Here is a 17,980-nt window from a genome sequence, read left to right on the forward strand (position 1 = left end):
ATAGTGAAGACATCAAAACTATGAAATAACACATATGGAATCATGTAGTAACAAAAAAAGTGTTAAACAAATCAAAATATATTTTATCCAAGACTGTTGCAAAACCATTCACCATGAAGCTGGTTGAGAGAATGTCAAGAGTATACAAAGCTGTCATCAAGGCAAAGGGTGGCTACTTTGAAGAATCTCAAATATAAAATATATTTTGATTTGTTTAACACTTTTTTGGTTACTACATGATTCCATATGTGTTATTTCATAGTTTTGATGTCTTCAATATTATTCTACAAAGTAGAAAATAGTACAAAATAAAGGAAAACCGTTGAATGAGTATGTGTGTTTGACTGGTACTGTACATGTAGGTAAAGTGACTATACATAGATAATAAACAGAGAGTAGCAGCAGTATACAAATGGGGGGGGGGGTCAATGCAAAGAGTCCGGGTAGCCATTTGATTAGCTGTTCAGGAGTGTTATGGCTTGGGGGTAGAAGCTGTTAAACCTTTTTGGACCTAGACTTGGCGCTCCGATACCGATTGCCGTGCGGTAGCAGAGAGAACTGTCTATGACTAGGATGGCTGGAGTCTTTGGCAAAAGTAGGAGCTTCATATGTCTCAGGCAAATCATAATTAAATACATAAATGCTCATTATTAATTAGGGATAAAAACAACATATTACAGGATTTGTTTGTGTCGCTGTGCAGCATCCACCGAACTGTTTGGATTGGAACACACCCACATGTAAACAAACAGTGACGTACCCTATTTTAGTCCCACCCACAATGCAACGCGGACGAACCTGCGGGATCCTCCGAGAAGACGGGACAAAATATCAGATTAGGGACAAATTAAGACAAAGCAGGTCGTTACAACGATAATTTGTGAATGGTGTAATTGAATAGTGGTAGCTGTAGCTGCCTAATTTGAAAAAATAGTTTAGTAAGTTCCAACTTTGTTGGTGGAGGTTAGCGGTGTGACAGAAGCCAACATCAGACTTTGCTTTGGCGACAGGGACAGCAGAGTTAGCTAGCTTCATAGCTAATGTTCAGCTGTCAGCTATCTTGACAACAAAACAATGTTCCGTTGATAACCATAGTTTGTTATTTAGCAAGCCAGAGTATAGACCAGATCAAAGCTATCATTAAAACAAAAATCTCTGTGATTTCTTCAACTATCAACAAGACCATTGACGTTGGCTAACTAACGCTAGTTTTCGTTGTCCAAGTGAGCCACAGCCGGTATTGGCTATTGTTAAATTGACTGAGGCGAGTCGCTGAATCATTTACTGGGCCAAAATGAACATCGACGAGGCGGCAGCTCCGAAACCTGTCACCGACGATGATGGTATGACATGGTGGTACCGATGGCTCTGTAAAATCGTTGGGGTCCTGGGCGGAGTATGTAAGTAAAAACTAACTAAGCGTTTTCATAACTACTGTGATTGACAGTCCAATTTGAATGTCTAATACACACAGGTAGGTGATTTCCTACAAAGTCCCACAATAAGAGCCGTGACACTAATATTTGTGTAAACTCTTTGGAATGGTAATCTGTGGCTTTCACTGAGTACTGGGCTGATACCCCGTTTCATCGGTTCACACTCCATAGTTAAGGCTGTACAATTATTTTGTCTAACACATCCACAGTGGAATCACCCAACTCAGCAAAACCCACAGATCACAACTATGTAGAGTTTACTTATTAATTATTGTATTTATTTTTAAGTTATCTATCAATATTCCAACCTGTTTAGCATTATCTAGTCCAAATATGGCATTATTCCACTATTTTTTGGGATCCGTTTCAATGGAGGACTTTTGTCTGGGATTTGGATACCTGTGTGAAGGTAGCTTCAATATTGGAATTTGCTGGTCGCCTTCAAAATAAGAGTCCCCCATTGTAACTGAGCCAAACAGATCCAAATAGTGTAATAATGCCATATGTGGACTAGATAATGCTAAACAAGGTTGGAACGTTGTTACATAACTATTTATTTTCTTAAATCATCAATTAATTAAACTACATAGTTGTGATCTGTGGGTGTTGCTGAGTAGGGTGATACCCCATTTCATGGGTGCATACTCCATAGGTAAGGCTATATGTACAGTGCATATGTATGCCCCCAATGCAATTATGCGGTCTAGTGCATCCACAGTGGGATTATTTTACTGTTTATTGTCTAATTATTGTTTATATTATGTAACTACTGTAAATTCCGGACTATAAACTGAAACTTTTTTCCCAGCTTTGAACGTCGCGGCTTAAACAATGACGCGGCTAATATATGGATTTTTCCCGCTTTCAATTTTTTTTAATTTAAAAAAAAAAAACATTCTGTGACGTGCTCAGTTTTTTGGCGGCATGAATCTTTCATTAGACCAATGAAATTGCCGAACGGGTTAAGGTCAAACAACTTTTTTGTTTACTGTTTAGATTAAATCGAGCGCTCTCAAACTTCCCATCATTCTGATTACGGTAGTCATTTTGTCACCCTCATCATGGCAAAGACACGGAGAAATGCATATGATGCAGCTTTCAAGTTGAAGGCGATTGATCTGGCTGTTGGAAAAGGAAATAGAGCTGCTGCACGGGAGCTTGGTCTTAATGAGTCGATGATAAGACGTTGGAAACAGCAGCGTGAGGAATTGACTCAGTGCAAAAAGCCTATTTATTTTTGTTACAAGCCGTGTTTCGTTAAAGCCTATTTATTTTTGTTACAAGCCGTGTTTCATTAAAGCCTGTGTAAAGTTAATTTGTTTCAATGTACCGGTAGGCACCTGTGGCTTATAGACTTGTGCGGCTTATTTATGTTCAAAATAATAAAAAATGTTTAATTCAGTGGGTGCGGCTTATATTCAGGTGCGCTTAATAGTCTGGAAATTACGGTACATTCCAACCTTATTTAGCATTATCTAGACGGAATTATTCTACTATTTATGTCTGTTAGGATCAATTTCAATGGGGAAGTTTTTGTTTTGAAGGTGAACTGCAAATTCCACTATTGTGGCTAATCCTTTTTGTCTCTACCTTATCACAGGTCAGTGGTTTCACCTGCTGACTTTAGGCTGATGGTATACACAGCCTGAATGTTGAATACAATTGCATTTCAACTCACTCTACCGGTTGTCTGTGGTGTTGGTCCTTCAGATGGTTGAAACTTGAGACAAAATATCAACATTTATTGGTCTGTATTTATCTATTTAGATCCAATATTTTCCAGACAATTCTGCTAATTTAATATATGGCAGACAGACAAGTTCTCTACCTTCTTCCACTTGCCTCCTCCATTTTTGCGGCAATGTTGCAATCATTAAAAAATAAAATAAATGTACCCAACCTTTTAGTGCGACGGCACGGAAGTTTACATTTCTATCACCTGACACAGGCACAAAACCATGTAAATGCTAGCTGACTTCAATTAACATGCGATGCATGCATACTTTCTCATGACTGAAGGCACGTGCACATGACGGAAGTGCATGCAGTGACAGTGTGAGGCTATACTCTCTTTAGGAAGCTCTGCTGATCTGCTGTCTTTAAAATATTACAGTGTTTAGTCAAGGCCTTCAGTGTTCTTACTGAGCGCCTCTATCTGCCCAGACAAAGCACTGCCACATCACTCTACCCCAGCATCTCGTTGTACAACAATAACCCATTAGTCACATGTTCACATTATTCCTTACAGGAACCAAGAGGCTGGAAGTTGGCACTGTCTGTCTGCTCTCCTGGTTGTCACATATCTCCTTGGGTCATAGGCTTTCTGCTTGCCTGGCTGGCACAATAAGTCATAAGCTATGTCCAGTGATAGCTTCTATTTTATAATGTTAACTAGAGTAGAGTATTCCGTGCGAGACAGACAGAGGTGCTGTTTCTGCCTGCGTTGCAGTTCCCCAGCAGTAGGCCATTCGCATCCCTGCCCTCCCTTCCCACCTATCCCTTCCCTGCCTTGCTGTAGCTATGATACCGGAGTAGTGGTCGCTGTATCACATTCACATGCTGGACCGCTGCATTTTAAATTGGCTCTGTATACTTCAGCATGCTGTTGAATCCGAGCTCAGGATAGGATATGTCCTACAGTGCCTTCAGAAAGTATTGACACCCCTTGACTTTTTACACATTTTGTTACAGCCTGAATTTAAAATTGATTAAATTGAGATTTTGTGTCACTGGCCTATACACAATAACCCATAATGTCAAAGTGGAATTAGTTTTACAAATTAATAAAAAATGAAAAGCTGAAATGTCTTGAGTCAATAAGAATGAACCCTTTGCTATGGTTAAGCCTGGATAAGTTCAGGAGTAAAATGTTGCTTAACAAGTCACATAATAAGTTGCATGGACTCACTCTGTGTGCAATAATAGTTTCTCTCATCTCTGTACCCCACACATACAATTATCTGTAAGGACCCTCCGTCGAGCAGTACAATTCAAGCGCAGATTCAACCACTTAGACCAGGGAGGTTTTCCAATACCTCGCAACGAAGGGCACCTATTGGTAGATGGGTCAAAATAAAGAAATCAGACATTGAATATCCCTTTGAGCATGGAGAGGGTATTAATTATACTTTGGATGGTGTATAAACACACCCAGTCACTAAAAAGATACAGGCGTCCTTCCTAACTCAGTTGTCAGAGAGGAAATAAACCGCACAGGAATTTCACCGAGGCCAAAAGTGACTTTTAAGCAGTTACGTTTAATGTCTGTGATAGAATAAAACTGAAGATGGATCAACAACAGTGTAGTTACTTCACAATACTAACCTAATTGACAGAGTGAAAAAAGCCTGTACAGAATAAAGATATTCTAAAACGCGCATCTTGTTTGCAACAAGGCACTGAATTAATACAACAACTAAAAAAATGGCAACTTTTTGTCCTGAATACAAAAAAGTGTTATGTTTGATGCAAATCTAATACACCACATTAGTGAGTACCACTCTCCATATTTTCAAGCATACTGCATAGTGGTGGGTGTTGTTATGGGTATGTGGCTAATCATTAAGGACTCTGGAGTTTTTCAAGATAAAAAAGAAATGGAGTGGAGCTAAACACAGGCAAGATCCTAGAGGAAAACCTGGTTGTCTGCTTTCCACCAGACACTGGGAGATTTAATTCATCTTTCAGCAGGACAATAACCTAAAACACAAGGCAAAATATACACTGGAGTTGCTTACCAAGAAGACAGTGAATGTTCCTGAGTTGGCAAGTTACAGTTTTGATTGAAATCTACTGCAGAAATATATGGCAAGACCTGAAAATGGTTGTCTAGCAATGATCAACAACCAATTTGACAGAGCTCGAAGAATCCTGAAAACAATAATGTGCAATTATTTGCACAATCCAGGTGTGGAAAGCTCTTAGAGACTTTCAGAAAGACTCACAGCTGTAATTGCTGCCAAAGGTGCTTCTACAAAGTATTAATTCAGGGGTGTGAATAATTATGTAAATTAAATATGTCTGTATTTAATTTTCAATAAATGTGCAAAAATGTCTAAAAACATGTTTTCACTTTGTCATTGTGGGGTATTGTGTGTAGATGTGTAAGGAAAGTAATCTTATGTAATCCATTTTGAATTCAGGCTATAACACAACAAAATATGGACTAAGTCAAGTGATATGAATACTTTCTGAAGGCACTGTAAATGATTCCTCTGACTTTAGCTACTGCAGAGTAGACTGCATATGTGTGTCTCTGAGACTAGCAGTGCTTGTGTGTGGGCGTCTCTGTGGGTGTATGGCATGAGTGTGCTAGCTAGCCAAATGGTCTCATCGGGTACTGTGGGAGTTTGTTGCCAGTGGCAGCCATTTAATTTAATCACACTTGTATGGGATCTCCAATGTCATTACTAGCATGAGGTTAGCGTGATGTTTCTCTCTAGATAGAAATCCTGAGCTGTGTTTTCAAGCTTTAATGGTTTCAAACCAATACAACTCTAGCCCCACTAGTTAATCATTTAGCCAAAATCAAAGTTGGGTACAAAAGACAAGATGAGCTGTCTCAACTTTAAGACACTAGTGGGCTGTGTGAATTAATTTATTCATTCAAGTCTGTATATATGTGTGTGTGTGTACTACAGAGTACAATGGATGGCATGTGTGTAATTATCCCATCTTTTCATTGTCTGGGTCCCTTCCCATGCTCACAGTGTGGCCACTGGACTGGTAGCAGCACCCAGCAGAGCCGACCAGGCAATGTATATCAGGGGCCTAGCAGGATCTTAGCATGGGGCCTGTAAACTCAGATGAATACTCATCTGCCTCCTATTTGGCTCGTATTCTATGGCTCTTTGCCAGAGGAGAAGAGCTGATCCTCTGGTGCTCCTGCTATCAAAACCACTCATGTTTGTTTAAACGGAAATTCAGGCCCTTGTAGTTTCCAGTTAGGCTATATTTGATTTAAGTGTGGATGAATAACATCCCCAGTCAGGGTAATAGCACTGTTTGTCATATTTCTAAATTGGAACCAAGCCTCCTTTATTCTGGTAAGTTGGTATTCATGGTAACCCTATATGCCTGAAGCGTCCACATGCATATTTATACCTGTCTGTACTTGATCTGGTTGCATTATCATAACTGTAACATTGCATGTAATATAATATTTTCTCTCCCACTGAAGCATGTGCCATCTCAGGAGTGTGGATGTGTGTCACTGTCAACCCTTTAAACATCGCTGCTGGAGTATGGATGGTGTAAGTTTGTCTTGCACAATATGATCCTTAGCCAAGGCTTTAGTTTTGCATACATGCCTACATATATTAGAGAGAGAGAGAGTGTGTGTGTATAAAGATCCATCACTGTGCTAATGTCCTCCTTCTTTTTCAAGGTTGAATGCCTTTGTGCTGTTCCTGTGTGAAGTCCCATTCTGCTGCCAGTTCATTGAGTTTGCAAACGCAGTGGCAGCTAGAGCTGACAAATTCAAGCCATGGCAGAAAGCCTTCTTCTACTGCGGGTAAGAACTGGACTGAGACCTGCTGTCTTCACATGACTCAGCTGTCTATTGTCTAGGCCTGCATTTTAAATGACCTTTTAACCAGTTGAAAAACACACCAAGTTTTCTGTAATCAACCACTCAATCAATCCCTGTTTCTTGTATTTCCAGGATGGCACTGTTTCCCATGTTCCTGAGCTTCTCCATCACCACGTTGTTTGGGAATGCCATTGCCTTCGCTACAGGAGTCCTCTATGGTCTCGCCTCCCTGGGCAAAAAGTGAGGCTTTTCTATTCATACTTTTGTGATAAGATTTCGATTTGAATATATGTGTGTAGGCCTACATAGTGTACTTGAGATTGAATTTGTTTCTTTCTCGCCCCTCTTTCTCACACTTTCTCCCCTTTCAGTTCAAATGAACATGCATTTTTAATCAACATTTAGATGTTTATGTGTTATTAATCAGTAATAATATGCATTACATTTAAAATAATATAACATCTTGTAACAGGAGATAACAGCTTCATTCCATACTCTCATAACTTTGAGTGGCAAAAAGTAACCCTGTAAATTCTCTCATTCAACATTATATCTAACATCTCCCCTTTCCTCTGTGGTGTCATGCTTTCGTCCATTTTTCTCTCTCTTCCACCACTCTGTTTCTTTCAGGGGCGATGCGGTGAGTTATGCCAGGCTGAATCACCAGAAACTGGGGGATGAGGAGAAGCTGACCGGGATGACTGACGGGTCAATATAGTGACATGGCTCATCCCTCCGGTCTCACAGAGGAGGAACACTATCCTTAACCAAGGGACAAAGATGTCAACCCCTCTTCCCCTCCCCCACCATCGCATCTCTTCTCTTTAACCCCACCTCTCCCTCTCTGTTACTGGGTTTATTTATGGATCTAAACTGCTGCATCTTTAATGTCTTATTTGATGAAATGTGTCCGTATAGATAACTATAGATTTTATGTAATTTGGTCCTTTTATAGTGTGAATTTAGTTTTCCATGACATTTTAGTTAATGTAAAGGTTTAGCTGTTGTTTTAATACGTTTTGGGGGTTATTCATTCATTTTTTTGTAATGTTTTGTTGTCCTGGTTACTGGGGTATCCATTTTTGGCAAGTAGGAAAAGGAATGTACCATTTTAGCCAATCCGCCTTTCAGGAAACCTGGGCGATTAGTGAATGTGGAATTGTAGTTTTTGGAATTTCCCAAGTCATCTTACTCTGTTTGTGCCACTGGCAATTGGACATTTGGCCATTGGGACAGTAATCCCAAATGTATATCCATCCAGTGTACCCAAAGATGGGAGTCCTCTTTTATATGGGTTACTTGAGATATGAACAAGTTTCCAACTGAACAGTTTGAACAAACATTGACAACATTGCATGTTTACAGAGGACATAGAACTATGATGTCACAGTGAATCCTAACAACAGTTTTCAGTGCACAGATGAGATGAACTATCTGATCAGCTTTTGGGGCATTCTACAAATTTGCTTGTAATCAAACAGTCACAGGTTGCTACAGGTTGTGTATATCATGAGAAGAAAAACAGATTAAGGGCTCAATTCAATACATCTCTCGGAAGTTCAGCGCTGTAGTGCAATTGAAATTCAAAGGTAATGTTCCCGCTTTCGTGGAGACTACATTCACGGTAAACGATACACGTCGGTCAATCGGAAATTACTTTAACATTTAAATCACGCTATTGCGCTGAACTTCTGTGATACGAATTGAATTGGGCCCTAAAGAAAGGCTACGGTGCTTTAGAACCTATCTATTGTTGGTGTTCTCTTCTGGAACCTGAATTGATCTAGAACCCGGTTGATCTATGCCGCTTCAGAATGTTTGTTTTCGACTACAAATCCTAGTGTGATCTAGCCTTCTGACCCATGGAAGCAGCATGTTAAAGGTTTAAGGACTGTGATGGGATAATGTCTTGATTCAGGGACTAATAGTGTGTAACACAGCACACAAAGCAAATATTTGCCTTTTTCCTTAGTCAGATAGGAGATACAATCTTCTGTCCAACAACTGATCACAGGTTCAAATGTGTTGTTCAGCAACATGCTACTGTTGTTTTTTTTGGTTGAATCTTTTGGTGAACAATAATGCATTGAGTTAGCTTGTTTGGCCACACCTCTTACAGTAGTGTATCTCGCACATTATCTCTGGATTGGAAATCATTTCAATCAGTAAAATGGTCACCCATGATCGGTTCTCAGTTAGGCATATTTTATTTTCTATATACATCATACAGGGTAACTAGCAAGAACACTATTGCAGGTCACTTTAACCAATGCATAGGTACTATCCACATACACGTACAAATGAACCAGCTTTTGTTAAAATGAATCAAACACTACAGGCATACAAGCGATATTCTATCACTTAGGAATTATATGAAACACTATTTAAGCTCATAGTTCAAAATAATATGCAACATAGGTGTGTTAGCAGCTGTCTAATGTAGCTTCACAGTTAACTATTTTTCCCTGACAGAAAGCAACTGGGGGGAAAACTAGGAATTTCATGAATGTTTCATGCATTGACCCAGAGGTCTATATTGCCCATGGATCATTCTCATAAAATTGTCCAACAAAACATTCTGAAGTCTTGATTCACTGATATTAGGATCTGTATGAGCTAACCACAGCAGGTAGCCTAGTGGTTAGAGTGTTGGGCCAGTAACCGAAAGGTTGCTAGATCAAATCCCTGACCTGACAAGGTAAAAATGTGTCTTTCTGCCCCTGAACAAAGGCAGTTAACCTACTGTTCCTAGACCGTCGTGGAAAATAAGTTGTTCTTTACTGACTTGCCTAGTTAAATAAAGGTTCAAAATAAATATTTCAATTGTTTTTATCAGATATTATGCATTTTACCAACATTTTCATTACTGTAACAGACAAAAAAAAGTTATAAACAAATCTATATATATTTTTTTACATTGCTCCCCTAATGAAAAGGCCTGAGTTAAACATAACACTGAAAATAAATATTTCAAATTAAATAAAATGTGACTTTTTCCCAATTTGAGCACTTCAGCCATTTCGGTAATGAGAAGGCCAAATGGGGTAAAGGGAGGGTTTTAGAATAAGAAACTCATTCTGAGGGCATGTAAGCGAATAAATTAACTTTTTACAGGAACTAGAGAAAGTGTTATGATACATGTCCAGACACTGCAATAAATATAGTTTAATGTAAACTTCAAGTGTTATATTCAAATAAGTTAAGCTTTCCCCCCCCCCCCCAAAAAAATATAAAACGACCTGAGAATTTGGGGTGAAAAATTCAGGCAAATGTAAAATGGGTTTAAAATAAGACACCTTCCCAAAAAGTAGACATCTTGGTCCTCAGAATGATAGTCGATTTTGGCAGGTTATTCATGGTTTTGTAACTCAATTTGCTACATTTTAAAACTAGTTTCATGAGATTCACCCCCATAGACAAGAGGGACACTAATCCTTACCTTATGATCTCTGGGCACATACAAGTCCTTAATGGTTACACTATAGCTTTATGGAACAATGATCTAAAATATATATTTTTTTAACTAGGCAAGTCAGTTAAGAACAAATTCTTATTTACAATGACGGCTGGATGAGATACAGCCTGGATTTGAACCAGATGCAGTGTCTTAGACCGCTGCACCACTCTGGAACCTCAAACACTAACAGCTTGCCCCATGCAGTAGAAATGATAGTTTTGCAGCCCTGACCTCTAGTTTGCTGTATGGGGTTACTGTGTATTCTTCTGTTTAGTTATGTTGAATCTAAGTGAATTTGGTTTGTCTTTGTTGCTTTTTTATGATGTCATGTACTGTAAGGTCAAAATGAGCACACTAACTTCGTTGCTAGTTATATGGGGGTGCGTTTGTAAATTCACTCTGGAGTGCCAGAGAGCACTTTGGGCGTTCGTAAATTCAGAGCGTTTCACTCTGGCCGTGGAGTAGGGTTGATCCGAGCGTTCTGACCTCAACGGCAGTCAAGCACCCAAGCTATCCGGCTAAAATTAGCTAGCTTGATAGCTACTTCCATACAAAAATTAGAGAACACCTCACTCTGACCATTGTACTCACCCTAGCAGAGCTGGTTAGGCTTTTTTCATGTTATCCAGAGCGTTGGTGACTAACTTCACTGCTGGCAACACTAATTCGCTTTTTTGCCGACATTTACTGACACCGGTCATATTCAACACGTGTCGAGTGTTTGTAAATGTCAGTTATTCCGAATTTATGAACGGGCCCATGGTATTCTCTCTCCATATGAAAACATTTTTCCTCCCAGTTATTACACGCAAACAAATAAATTACATACTTGTGATTTAAATATCTAACTTTTAATTCATGAAACAAAAATTCAAATTCAAAAGGCAACACATAATCCAAACACTTGGAATTGAAACTGCAGATATTCAACATCAAGACATGGATGTTAGAAGATCAGAAAAAGACCACATTTTAAAACATTCGAACCAGAAGAAAACTGATGATGTAGCAGACAATGAATGAAAGATCAATGCATAGTTAAAGCGGCACTAGGCTGTTTTTGATGACCAACTTTCTGAATGATTAGGGTTGAGTGGGATTTGAATAAAGTCCATATTAATTTGATCAAACCACTTTGTGTAATCCTTATGGGTCACCAAAAGAGATTCCTCAATTCACTTTTCACTAAGATCTCAAAGTGCGAGTCCACTTCCAAAAGACACACTTGTTAATTCAATCAAGCCTCCTGTCCTGTGCCATCTAGTCAAGGGCGAGTCCTCAGTCCCATTACAGACTGATGCAGTTCAGTCAATCAGGTTCATTTGTGTTTGGGTGATTTGGGCTTCCTTGGTTCCTTGGTCTTCTTGGTTAACTCTGGGTTGTTATGACTAGCCTTGATCTCTGCCTCCCAATGTTTCTTCGCCACCGTGTACAACCTCATGGTCGCCTGGGCGTCTTGGACCTGCAACACATTCTCAGGTATTGGCTATGGTTCACAGTTGTACCACTGTATATGTGAGCTACAAAATAAAAAAAGATTGATAAAACGGTGACTTACGGATGAATGTTCTCCCTGTTGTACTTTGACACCGAGTATTTCTCTACACAGGAGTTTCAGAGAGGGCCGACCACTCTGAAAATAAAATAACATTAACATCTTCCTCTTATAGTGTTATTACAACCCCTTCAGTCACCCACATTAATAGAAAATATCTGCCCACAAACCCGTCTTTACCTTCACAATTGTCTTGAAAGGTTTATACTTCTGGGTGTCTCTGATTCTCTTTTTTGGGTGATCCAAGAACAAAATCTGAAAGATTTTAGCATGGAAAGTATATGTAAATGTTGACAATGGTCAGGTTTTAGTTTGTATATCATTCTATGTAAGTTACATCATAGTGGTGTACCTTGAGGTCATTGTGAATGGCGTGTCCCACAAGCGTTCTCCCCTGGAGGATCTCAGCCACCTCTTTCTGTACGGTCTTCACATCCTCACCTGCAGAATATAACAGACAACACAAATGTCGCATTTGAAAACAACCCGCAGACAACTTCATCCTAAAATAAGACAACTCTTTTGGGCTTTAATGAGTTTGTTTCCATTTCCAATGCTACCATAAGAATATAGTGGTAAAATAATCACTAAGAGGTCAGCTCATCCTGCTCACCGTTTTTGATGTCATCTGGCCGGATGCCACTGACAGCTGTCCTGTAGTCCGTCACCTTCTCTGTGGGTTTGACGTATTTGTCGTAGATGCACTTTCCGAACTGGTTGACAAGGGAGACCCGGGCTACGATGCTGTCCTCGCCATCTGGCCCCACACCCACCATTTCACAGTCCATAGCCACCGCCTTGGTCAGGCTGACAGGTGCCATGATAAACAGGAAAAGAAAAAGCCTTGGTCACACCTGGTACTTGACTTGGAGCTTGACCCCCCCTCCATCCCCTAGGTTTTTTAGCCCATAGATGTTGTAGTAATGTTCGAGTCACTCAAATATCACATGAAAACAGTGTAGAATTGAAAGAAAGAGCTTTAAAAACGGCACATTTTTCTCTGCAACTCATGACAACATGTGTAGAATTGCAGGAAATAAGCTTTAAACCTGCAAAACTCTCCTCCAACAAGAGGGGTGTTAACAGTTTGTATTATTAACAGTGCTTGTGCCCATAGAAATAAGGGGATGCAGGATGTTCCAATGCTGGAAGGGGGGCCTGAGTGAAAAAGCTTGGGAACCCCTGCACTAGATAGCAGTAGGATGTCACATGACATCTCTTGGCCACTTGAAACCAGTTGTGTCTGGTTTGGGTAGTGAGTCACCGCCCAAATGGCTGAACGGATTTTCAAATCTGACATCTTAAAATGAATGTAGCATACAGGGCTTTCAAGTTATAGAGTTTATTTTTATTTTTTAAATAAGGACACCGATAAGTTTGAAGTTTCTTCACCTCTATTCCCAGCTAGCTAAACAACGCATACTAGGTAATGTGGGAGAAGGAAATGCATTTCTTTACAATGACCATCAGGTGTACCCTTTCATTGCATACTAAAAGGTGACTTGACCTACATTGCATAATCTATGAATATGTCCACAGGGCATCATTTATGGGGGGTGGGGGTTCTTATGACATTGCCAGCAGTAAGATTCTAGTAAGATTTCCAAAAAGACAAGGCCTCACTGGGCCCTGTTCAGTGCCCAAAACAACCACTTAAGAGTTTAACAGGTTAACTCAGTGGTTCTCAACTGGTTTTGCCTCGGGACCCAAATTGAACCAGTTTGTTTCAGTCACAACCCAATACTCGCATCATGAAAAATAATTGCCAAAATACAATCTTGAGAAATACTTTTAATGCTGTAGTGATACTCAATCAAGGAGCTGTATACGCTCCAACCAGACAAAGTGGAGAGGTGTCTCCTGACCCCTCCTGTCTCAGCATCCAGTATTTATGCTGTAGTAGTTTGTGTGTCGGGGGGCTAGGGTCAGTCTGTTATATCTGGAGTATTTCTCCTGTCTTATCCGTTGTCCTGTGTGAATTTAAGTATGCTCTCTCTAATTCTTTCTCGGAGGACCTGAGCCCTAGGACCATGCCTCAGGACTACCTGGCATGATGACTCCTTGCTGTCCCCAGTCCACCTGGCCGTGCTGCTTCTCCAGGTTCAAGGGTTCCTGCGGCTATGGAACCCTGACCTGTTCACCGGACGTGCTACCTGTCCCAGACCTGCTGTTTTCAACTCTCTATAGACAGCAGGAGAGGTAGAGATACTCTGAATGATCGGCTATGAAAAGCCAACTGACATTTACTCCTGAGGTGCTGACCTGTTGCACCCTCTACAACCACTGTGATTATTATTATTTGACCCTGCTGGTCATCTATGATCATTTGAACATCTTGGCCATGTTCTGTTATAATCTCCACCCAGCACAGCCAGAAGAGGACTGGCCATCCCTCAGAGCCTGGTTCCTCGCTAGGTTTCTTCCTAGGTTCTGGCCTTTCTAGGGAGTTTTTCCTAGCCACCGTGCTTCTACACCTGCATTGCTTGCTGTTTGGGGTTTTAGGCTGGGTTTCTGTACAGCACTTTGAGATATCAGCTGATGTAAGAAGGGCTTTATAAATACATTTGATTTGGTGTGAGAGTGCGGAACAGACAGAAAATGCAAGCCTTCATCACCATGGGGGGGGGGGGGGGGGGGGGGGGGAAACGTGCGCCCACTGCCCAACAAGGTAGATGAGCTGTACGCAAACATTCAATGCCTACAGACTTTTACGATGTGAGCTTTCCTTCTTTCATCATAACTTGGCTTAGGGAGGATACACTTGTTGAATCAGTGACTTTGGATGGGTTCTCTGTCATGCGCTTGGATAGAGACTGCCACAGTACGGGTAATTACTCAGACTGTGGACCAGGTGAGGAAACAGTTAAAATGGACAAATGCCAGGAAGGCTATAGGACCGGATAGAATCAGACCCGGGTGCTCAATGACTGTACTGCGCAGGATCATGCACTTTATCTTCATACAGTCACTGTCTACCTCTACTGTACCTACACCATGGAAATCCCCCTGCATTGTGCCTGTTCCCAAAAACACCAAGGGCAGGGCCTAAACAACTTCAAGCCTGTTGCACTCACTTCCCAGCTGATGAAGGTATTTGAGAGAGTGGTCCTGGCACAACTAAAACAGCAGGTGCTCTGGGTTTCTTGACCCCCCCCCCCACAGTTTGCCTACAACGCCAAGATAGATGTGGAATATGCACTGCTGTTCATGTAGCACAAAGCTGCTAATAGCTCTATATTGAAAATACTACGATACTCTGAAGAATAATTCTCCAGAGATGAAAATTAAGTAAAAATGTAAGTTCATTCGAATTTTTACACACTTTCTACCTGGTTTAAGTTCAGACTGGAGTATTTTTTCATTTAAAAAAAATCAACCTCAACACTCAAAAACCACCAGTTGAGAATCGCTGCCTAACTCACCCCTCAAATGCCCTGTCCTTGACCAGTGCTTTCTCTGTGGTCTGGGCATCTGTCTTCTGAGTGCCTTGGATCTTCCTCATGATATCGGCTGCCTCTGTTCCCACTGTGGCCTCAATGTCGTCAGGGTCCACATCATCAAACCACATGTCTGATCTAGTGGAGGACAGATATGCATTACCCATCACATACATTAACCAACACTGAGGTGCCTGTGGAAATAATATCTGATAATCTGACCGTAGGTTTGGATGCAAGTTTGACAATTGACTACAGAAGTCACTAAACAGACAAACCACACATGCTTTTTACAACAGTGAGAGGTTCTTGAAGTCAACATCTCAATAGTCACACTTACTTGCCGGTATTCATTTTGGGTGCCCGTACTGTTTATATTTAGGTGCAGAAACTCTGCAATACCTTTGAGCTGATATTCTATAAAACATGTGCAGAAACTCAAGCAGTAGAACATTGGAGGTGCTGGTACTTAGTTCTGGTAAGCTCCTGCCCAAGTCAAGGCAATATTGGTCACACTGGACAGACTTACTCAGTGGGTTTCTTTTCCTCCACTTCTACTTTCTTCTTCAACTGTGCATTGCTGTCTGTCTGGACACTGCTCTGTTTCCTCTTCTTGGCTTTGGGCTGTTCTGTCCCTGATGGTCCTGGATCTATCCCATTCACCTGAGATTTACTAGGAACAGCACTGTCCTTCCATGCTTTCCCACTGTTCACCTGCTTGGGCTTAGTTGCCTTAGTTGCATCATTCACTGTCTTTGATAAGTTCTTAGCAGGCTTCTTATGCGCCACCGCCACCTCCGTCGAAATGTCTTTAGTGGGTTTCTTATGAGTCTCGTCCTTCTTTGAAATGTCTTTAGTGGGTTTCTTAGGGAATTCCTTCTTTGAGTTCTGCTGAAATGGTTGCTTTTTCACCGGAGGGGGGTTGGATTTGAACACCTGCAAATAGAGAGCTCTAATAACACCACATTTTTGACAGGGATGACAGTGGTACTAATGCATTCAAGTCTCATCTAAAATCTGTATCACAAAATGCTATTTCTGACTTAAGTCATAACCAAGTCCTTACCTCTAATAACGTTTTCCAGTTGGTTGAAAACTGTTGGGCATCTTTCGGGGGAAGCAACGCCTTGGTTTTACCTTGATCTTTTGAAACGGGCTCCTTCTTCTTAGTGTGTTGAAAAAACGTTTTCTTTAGAGGTTTCTTTTTCGTTTGGCTCTGACTGGATTTTGGCATTTTAAAAGCAGCAGAGTTTGTTTTCTCTGGTTTGACTTTACACATGTCTCGATGGCTGTGAGCTTTGCTTTTGAAAATCTTGCTGTCAACTGGGTTCTGATTTCTTGGGTGGGAAACAGTGTGAGAGTAATGACAGCCAGGACGTCCACTTTATACTCTTAATATCTCATAAAATAAAAGTTAACCTTGCTAAATGACTAGCCTTTCACAGCCCAATATATTTCAAACGTTCTGTAGCTCAGTAAGTTAGCTACTTGCTATAAATTCGCTAGCTTTGCAAACATGTGATCAGAAGCTCAAACATGAACGAATTCGCTAACGTTAGCTGCATTTGCTAAGTAACAATAACATAACAACTAATTGGTACTCATGGTTTAAACTGGAATAATTCAACTCTATAAAGAGCTAAATGAATACTTACAACGCCGCAACAATAGTTATGCTGTACACAATTAGAGATCCAATGTTACACATTTTTCTACACGCCATGCTGAAATGTGTACTTCGGAAATCTGTCACAAGTGTGAATGTCCGACAGGAAACAATTCCACGGTTGCGCTTGGCTCCTAGATAAAGGAGTTCATTCCGTTCATCCTGAATTATGTTGCTTAATATAAACTGCTCTACCAATAAAAACTGTAATCAATGATGTTGGCTAAAAATCTATACATAATATCCATTAAGGTGAAAAGCACACAAAAGACAACCATAGGAAACAACCAGTGACAAGAGGGGATTGCGTTGAAAGGTTTTGCACTAAAATACTTTAACACAAGGTGGCAGTGTTGTTTAATTAAATAATCACTTTCGTCCTGGTTTCAGAACAATACGCCCAAATCACAAAATACAAGACATTTTACATATTAGTCATTTAGCAGAAGCTCTTATCCAGAGCCACTTACAGTAGTGAATGCATACATTTCATACATTTTCTTTCTCCATACTGGTCCCCATGGGAATCGAACCCACAACCCTGGCGTTGCAAACACCATGCTCTACCAACTGAGCCACAATAAATGTAGGCCTACATTCGAAGTTGCAAACATTATTTTTATACATCAGAAACTTGATCACCTTGATAATGGCCATTATATTGTAATATATGGCACATTTATACGATTGATTTGTTATTACTGATTTGTTACTCCACCTCAAGAATTCCATTTGTCAAATCGCTCGGGGCACGCATACTCTCGTTCAGGAAAATTAGAAATAAGTGCACTCAGGCTATCCGGAAGGCAAAAGTTAGTTTCTTTAAGGAGGCGTTCTCTTGCTGGAAAATGGTTAAAGACCTAGAGAATAAACCCTCCTCCACACAGCTGCCCATGTCC

The 17,980-nt window shown here is 40.5% G+C and overlaps 2 protein-coding genes across 2 annotated transcripts; one reads left to right on the plus strand and one right to left on the minus strand.

Moving 5' to 3' along the window:
* Positions 1-781: 781 nt before the first annotated feature.
* On the plus strand, positions 782-9,781 carry LOC106568729 (calcium channel flower homolog). The gene is made up of 5 exons (XM_014139325.3): positions 782-1,400; positions 6,616-6,688; positions 6,823-6,948; positions 7,099-7,206; positions 7,597-9,781. The coding sequence occupies exons 1-5, from the start codon at positions 1,295-1,297 to the stop codon at positions 7,682-7,684; spliced, it is 501 nt and encodes a 166-aa protein (XP_013994800.1). The 5' UTR covers positions 782-1,294; the 3' UTR covers positions 7,685-9,781.
* A 1,471-nt stretch (positions 9,782-11,252) lies between these two features.
* Positions 11,253-17,214, minus strand: LOC106568724 (RNA exonuclease 4). Its single transcript, XM_014139312.3, has 9 exons — positions 17,071-17,214; positions 16,482-16,752; positions 15,945-16,351; positions 15,401-15,553; positions 12,592-12,785; positions 12,331-12,419; positions 12,159-12,233; positions 11,982-12,056; positions 11,253-11,885 (listed from the first exon to the last, which is right to left on the minus strand). The coding sequence occupies exons 1-9, from the start codon at positions 17,136-17,138 to the stop codon at positions 11,742-11,744; spliced, it is 1,476 nt and encodes a 491-aa protein (XP_013994787.1). The 5' UTR covers positions 17,139-17,214; the 3' UTR covers positions 11,253-11,741.
* Positions 17,215-17,980: the final 766 nt, after the last annotated feature.

The sequence above is a fragment of the Salmo salar genome, chromosome 01 (genome assembly GCF_965601325.2).
Source record: "Salmo salar chromosome 01, fSalSal1, whole genome shotgun sequence".
In the NCBI taxonomy this organism is placed as follows: domain Eukaryota; kingdom Metazoa; phylum Chordata; class Actinopteri; order Salmoniformes; family Salmonidae; genus Salmo; species Salmo salar.

Excerpts from the sequence above, each read along its gene's own strand:
- LOC106568729 (XM_014139325.3), top strand. The coding sequence starts at position 1,295 with ATGAACATCGACGAGGCGGCAGCTCCGAAACCTGTCACCGACGATGAT. Across the intron at positions 6,949-7,098 it reads AAAGCCTTCTTCTACTGCGG|GATGGCACTGTTTCCCATGT; the intron begins GTAAGAACTGGA and ends TTGTATTTCCAG. Across the intron at positions 7,207-7,596 it reads CTCGCCTCCCTGGGCAAAAA|GGGCGATGCGGTGAGTTATG; the intron begins GTGAGGCTTTTC and ends TGTTTCTTTCAG.
- LOC106568724 (XM_014139312.3), bottom strand. The coding sequence starts at position 17,138 with ATGGCGTGTAGAAAAATGTGTAACATTGGATCTCTAATTGTGTACAGC. Across the intron at positions 12,786-15,400 it reads AAGGACAGGGCATTTGAGGG|CCTGACCAAGGCGGTGGCTA; the intron begins GTGAGTTAGGCA and ends GGCACCTGTCAG. Across the intron at positions 11,886-11,981 it reads AACAGGGAGAACATTCATCC|GTCCAAGACGCCCAGGCGAC; the intron begins GTAAGTCACCGT and ends AATGTGTTGCAG.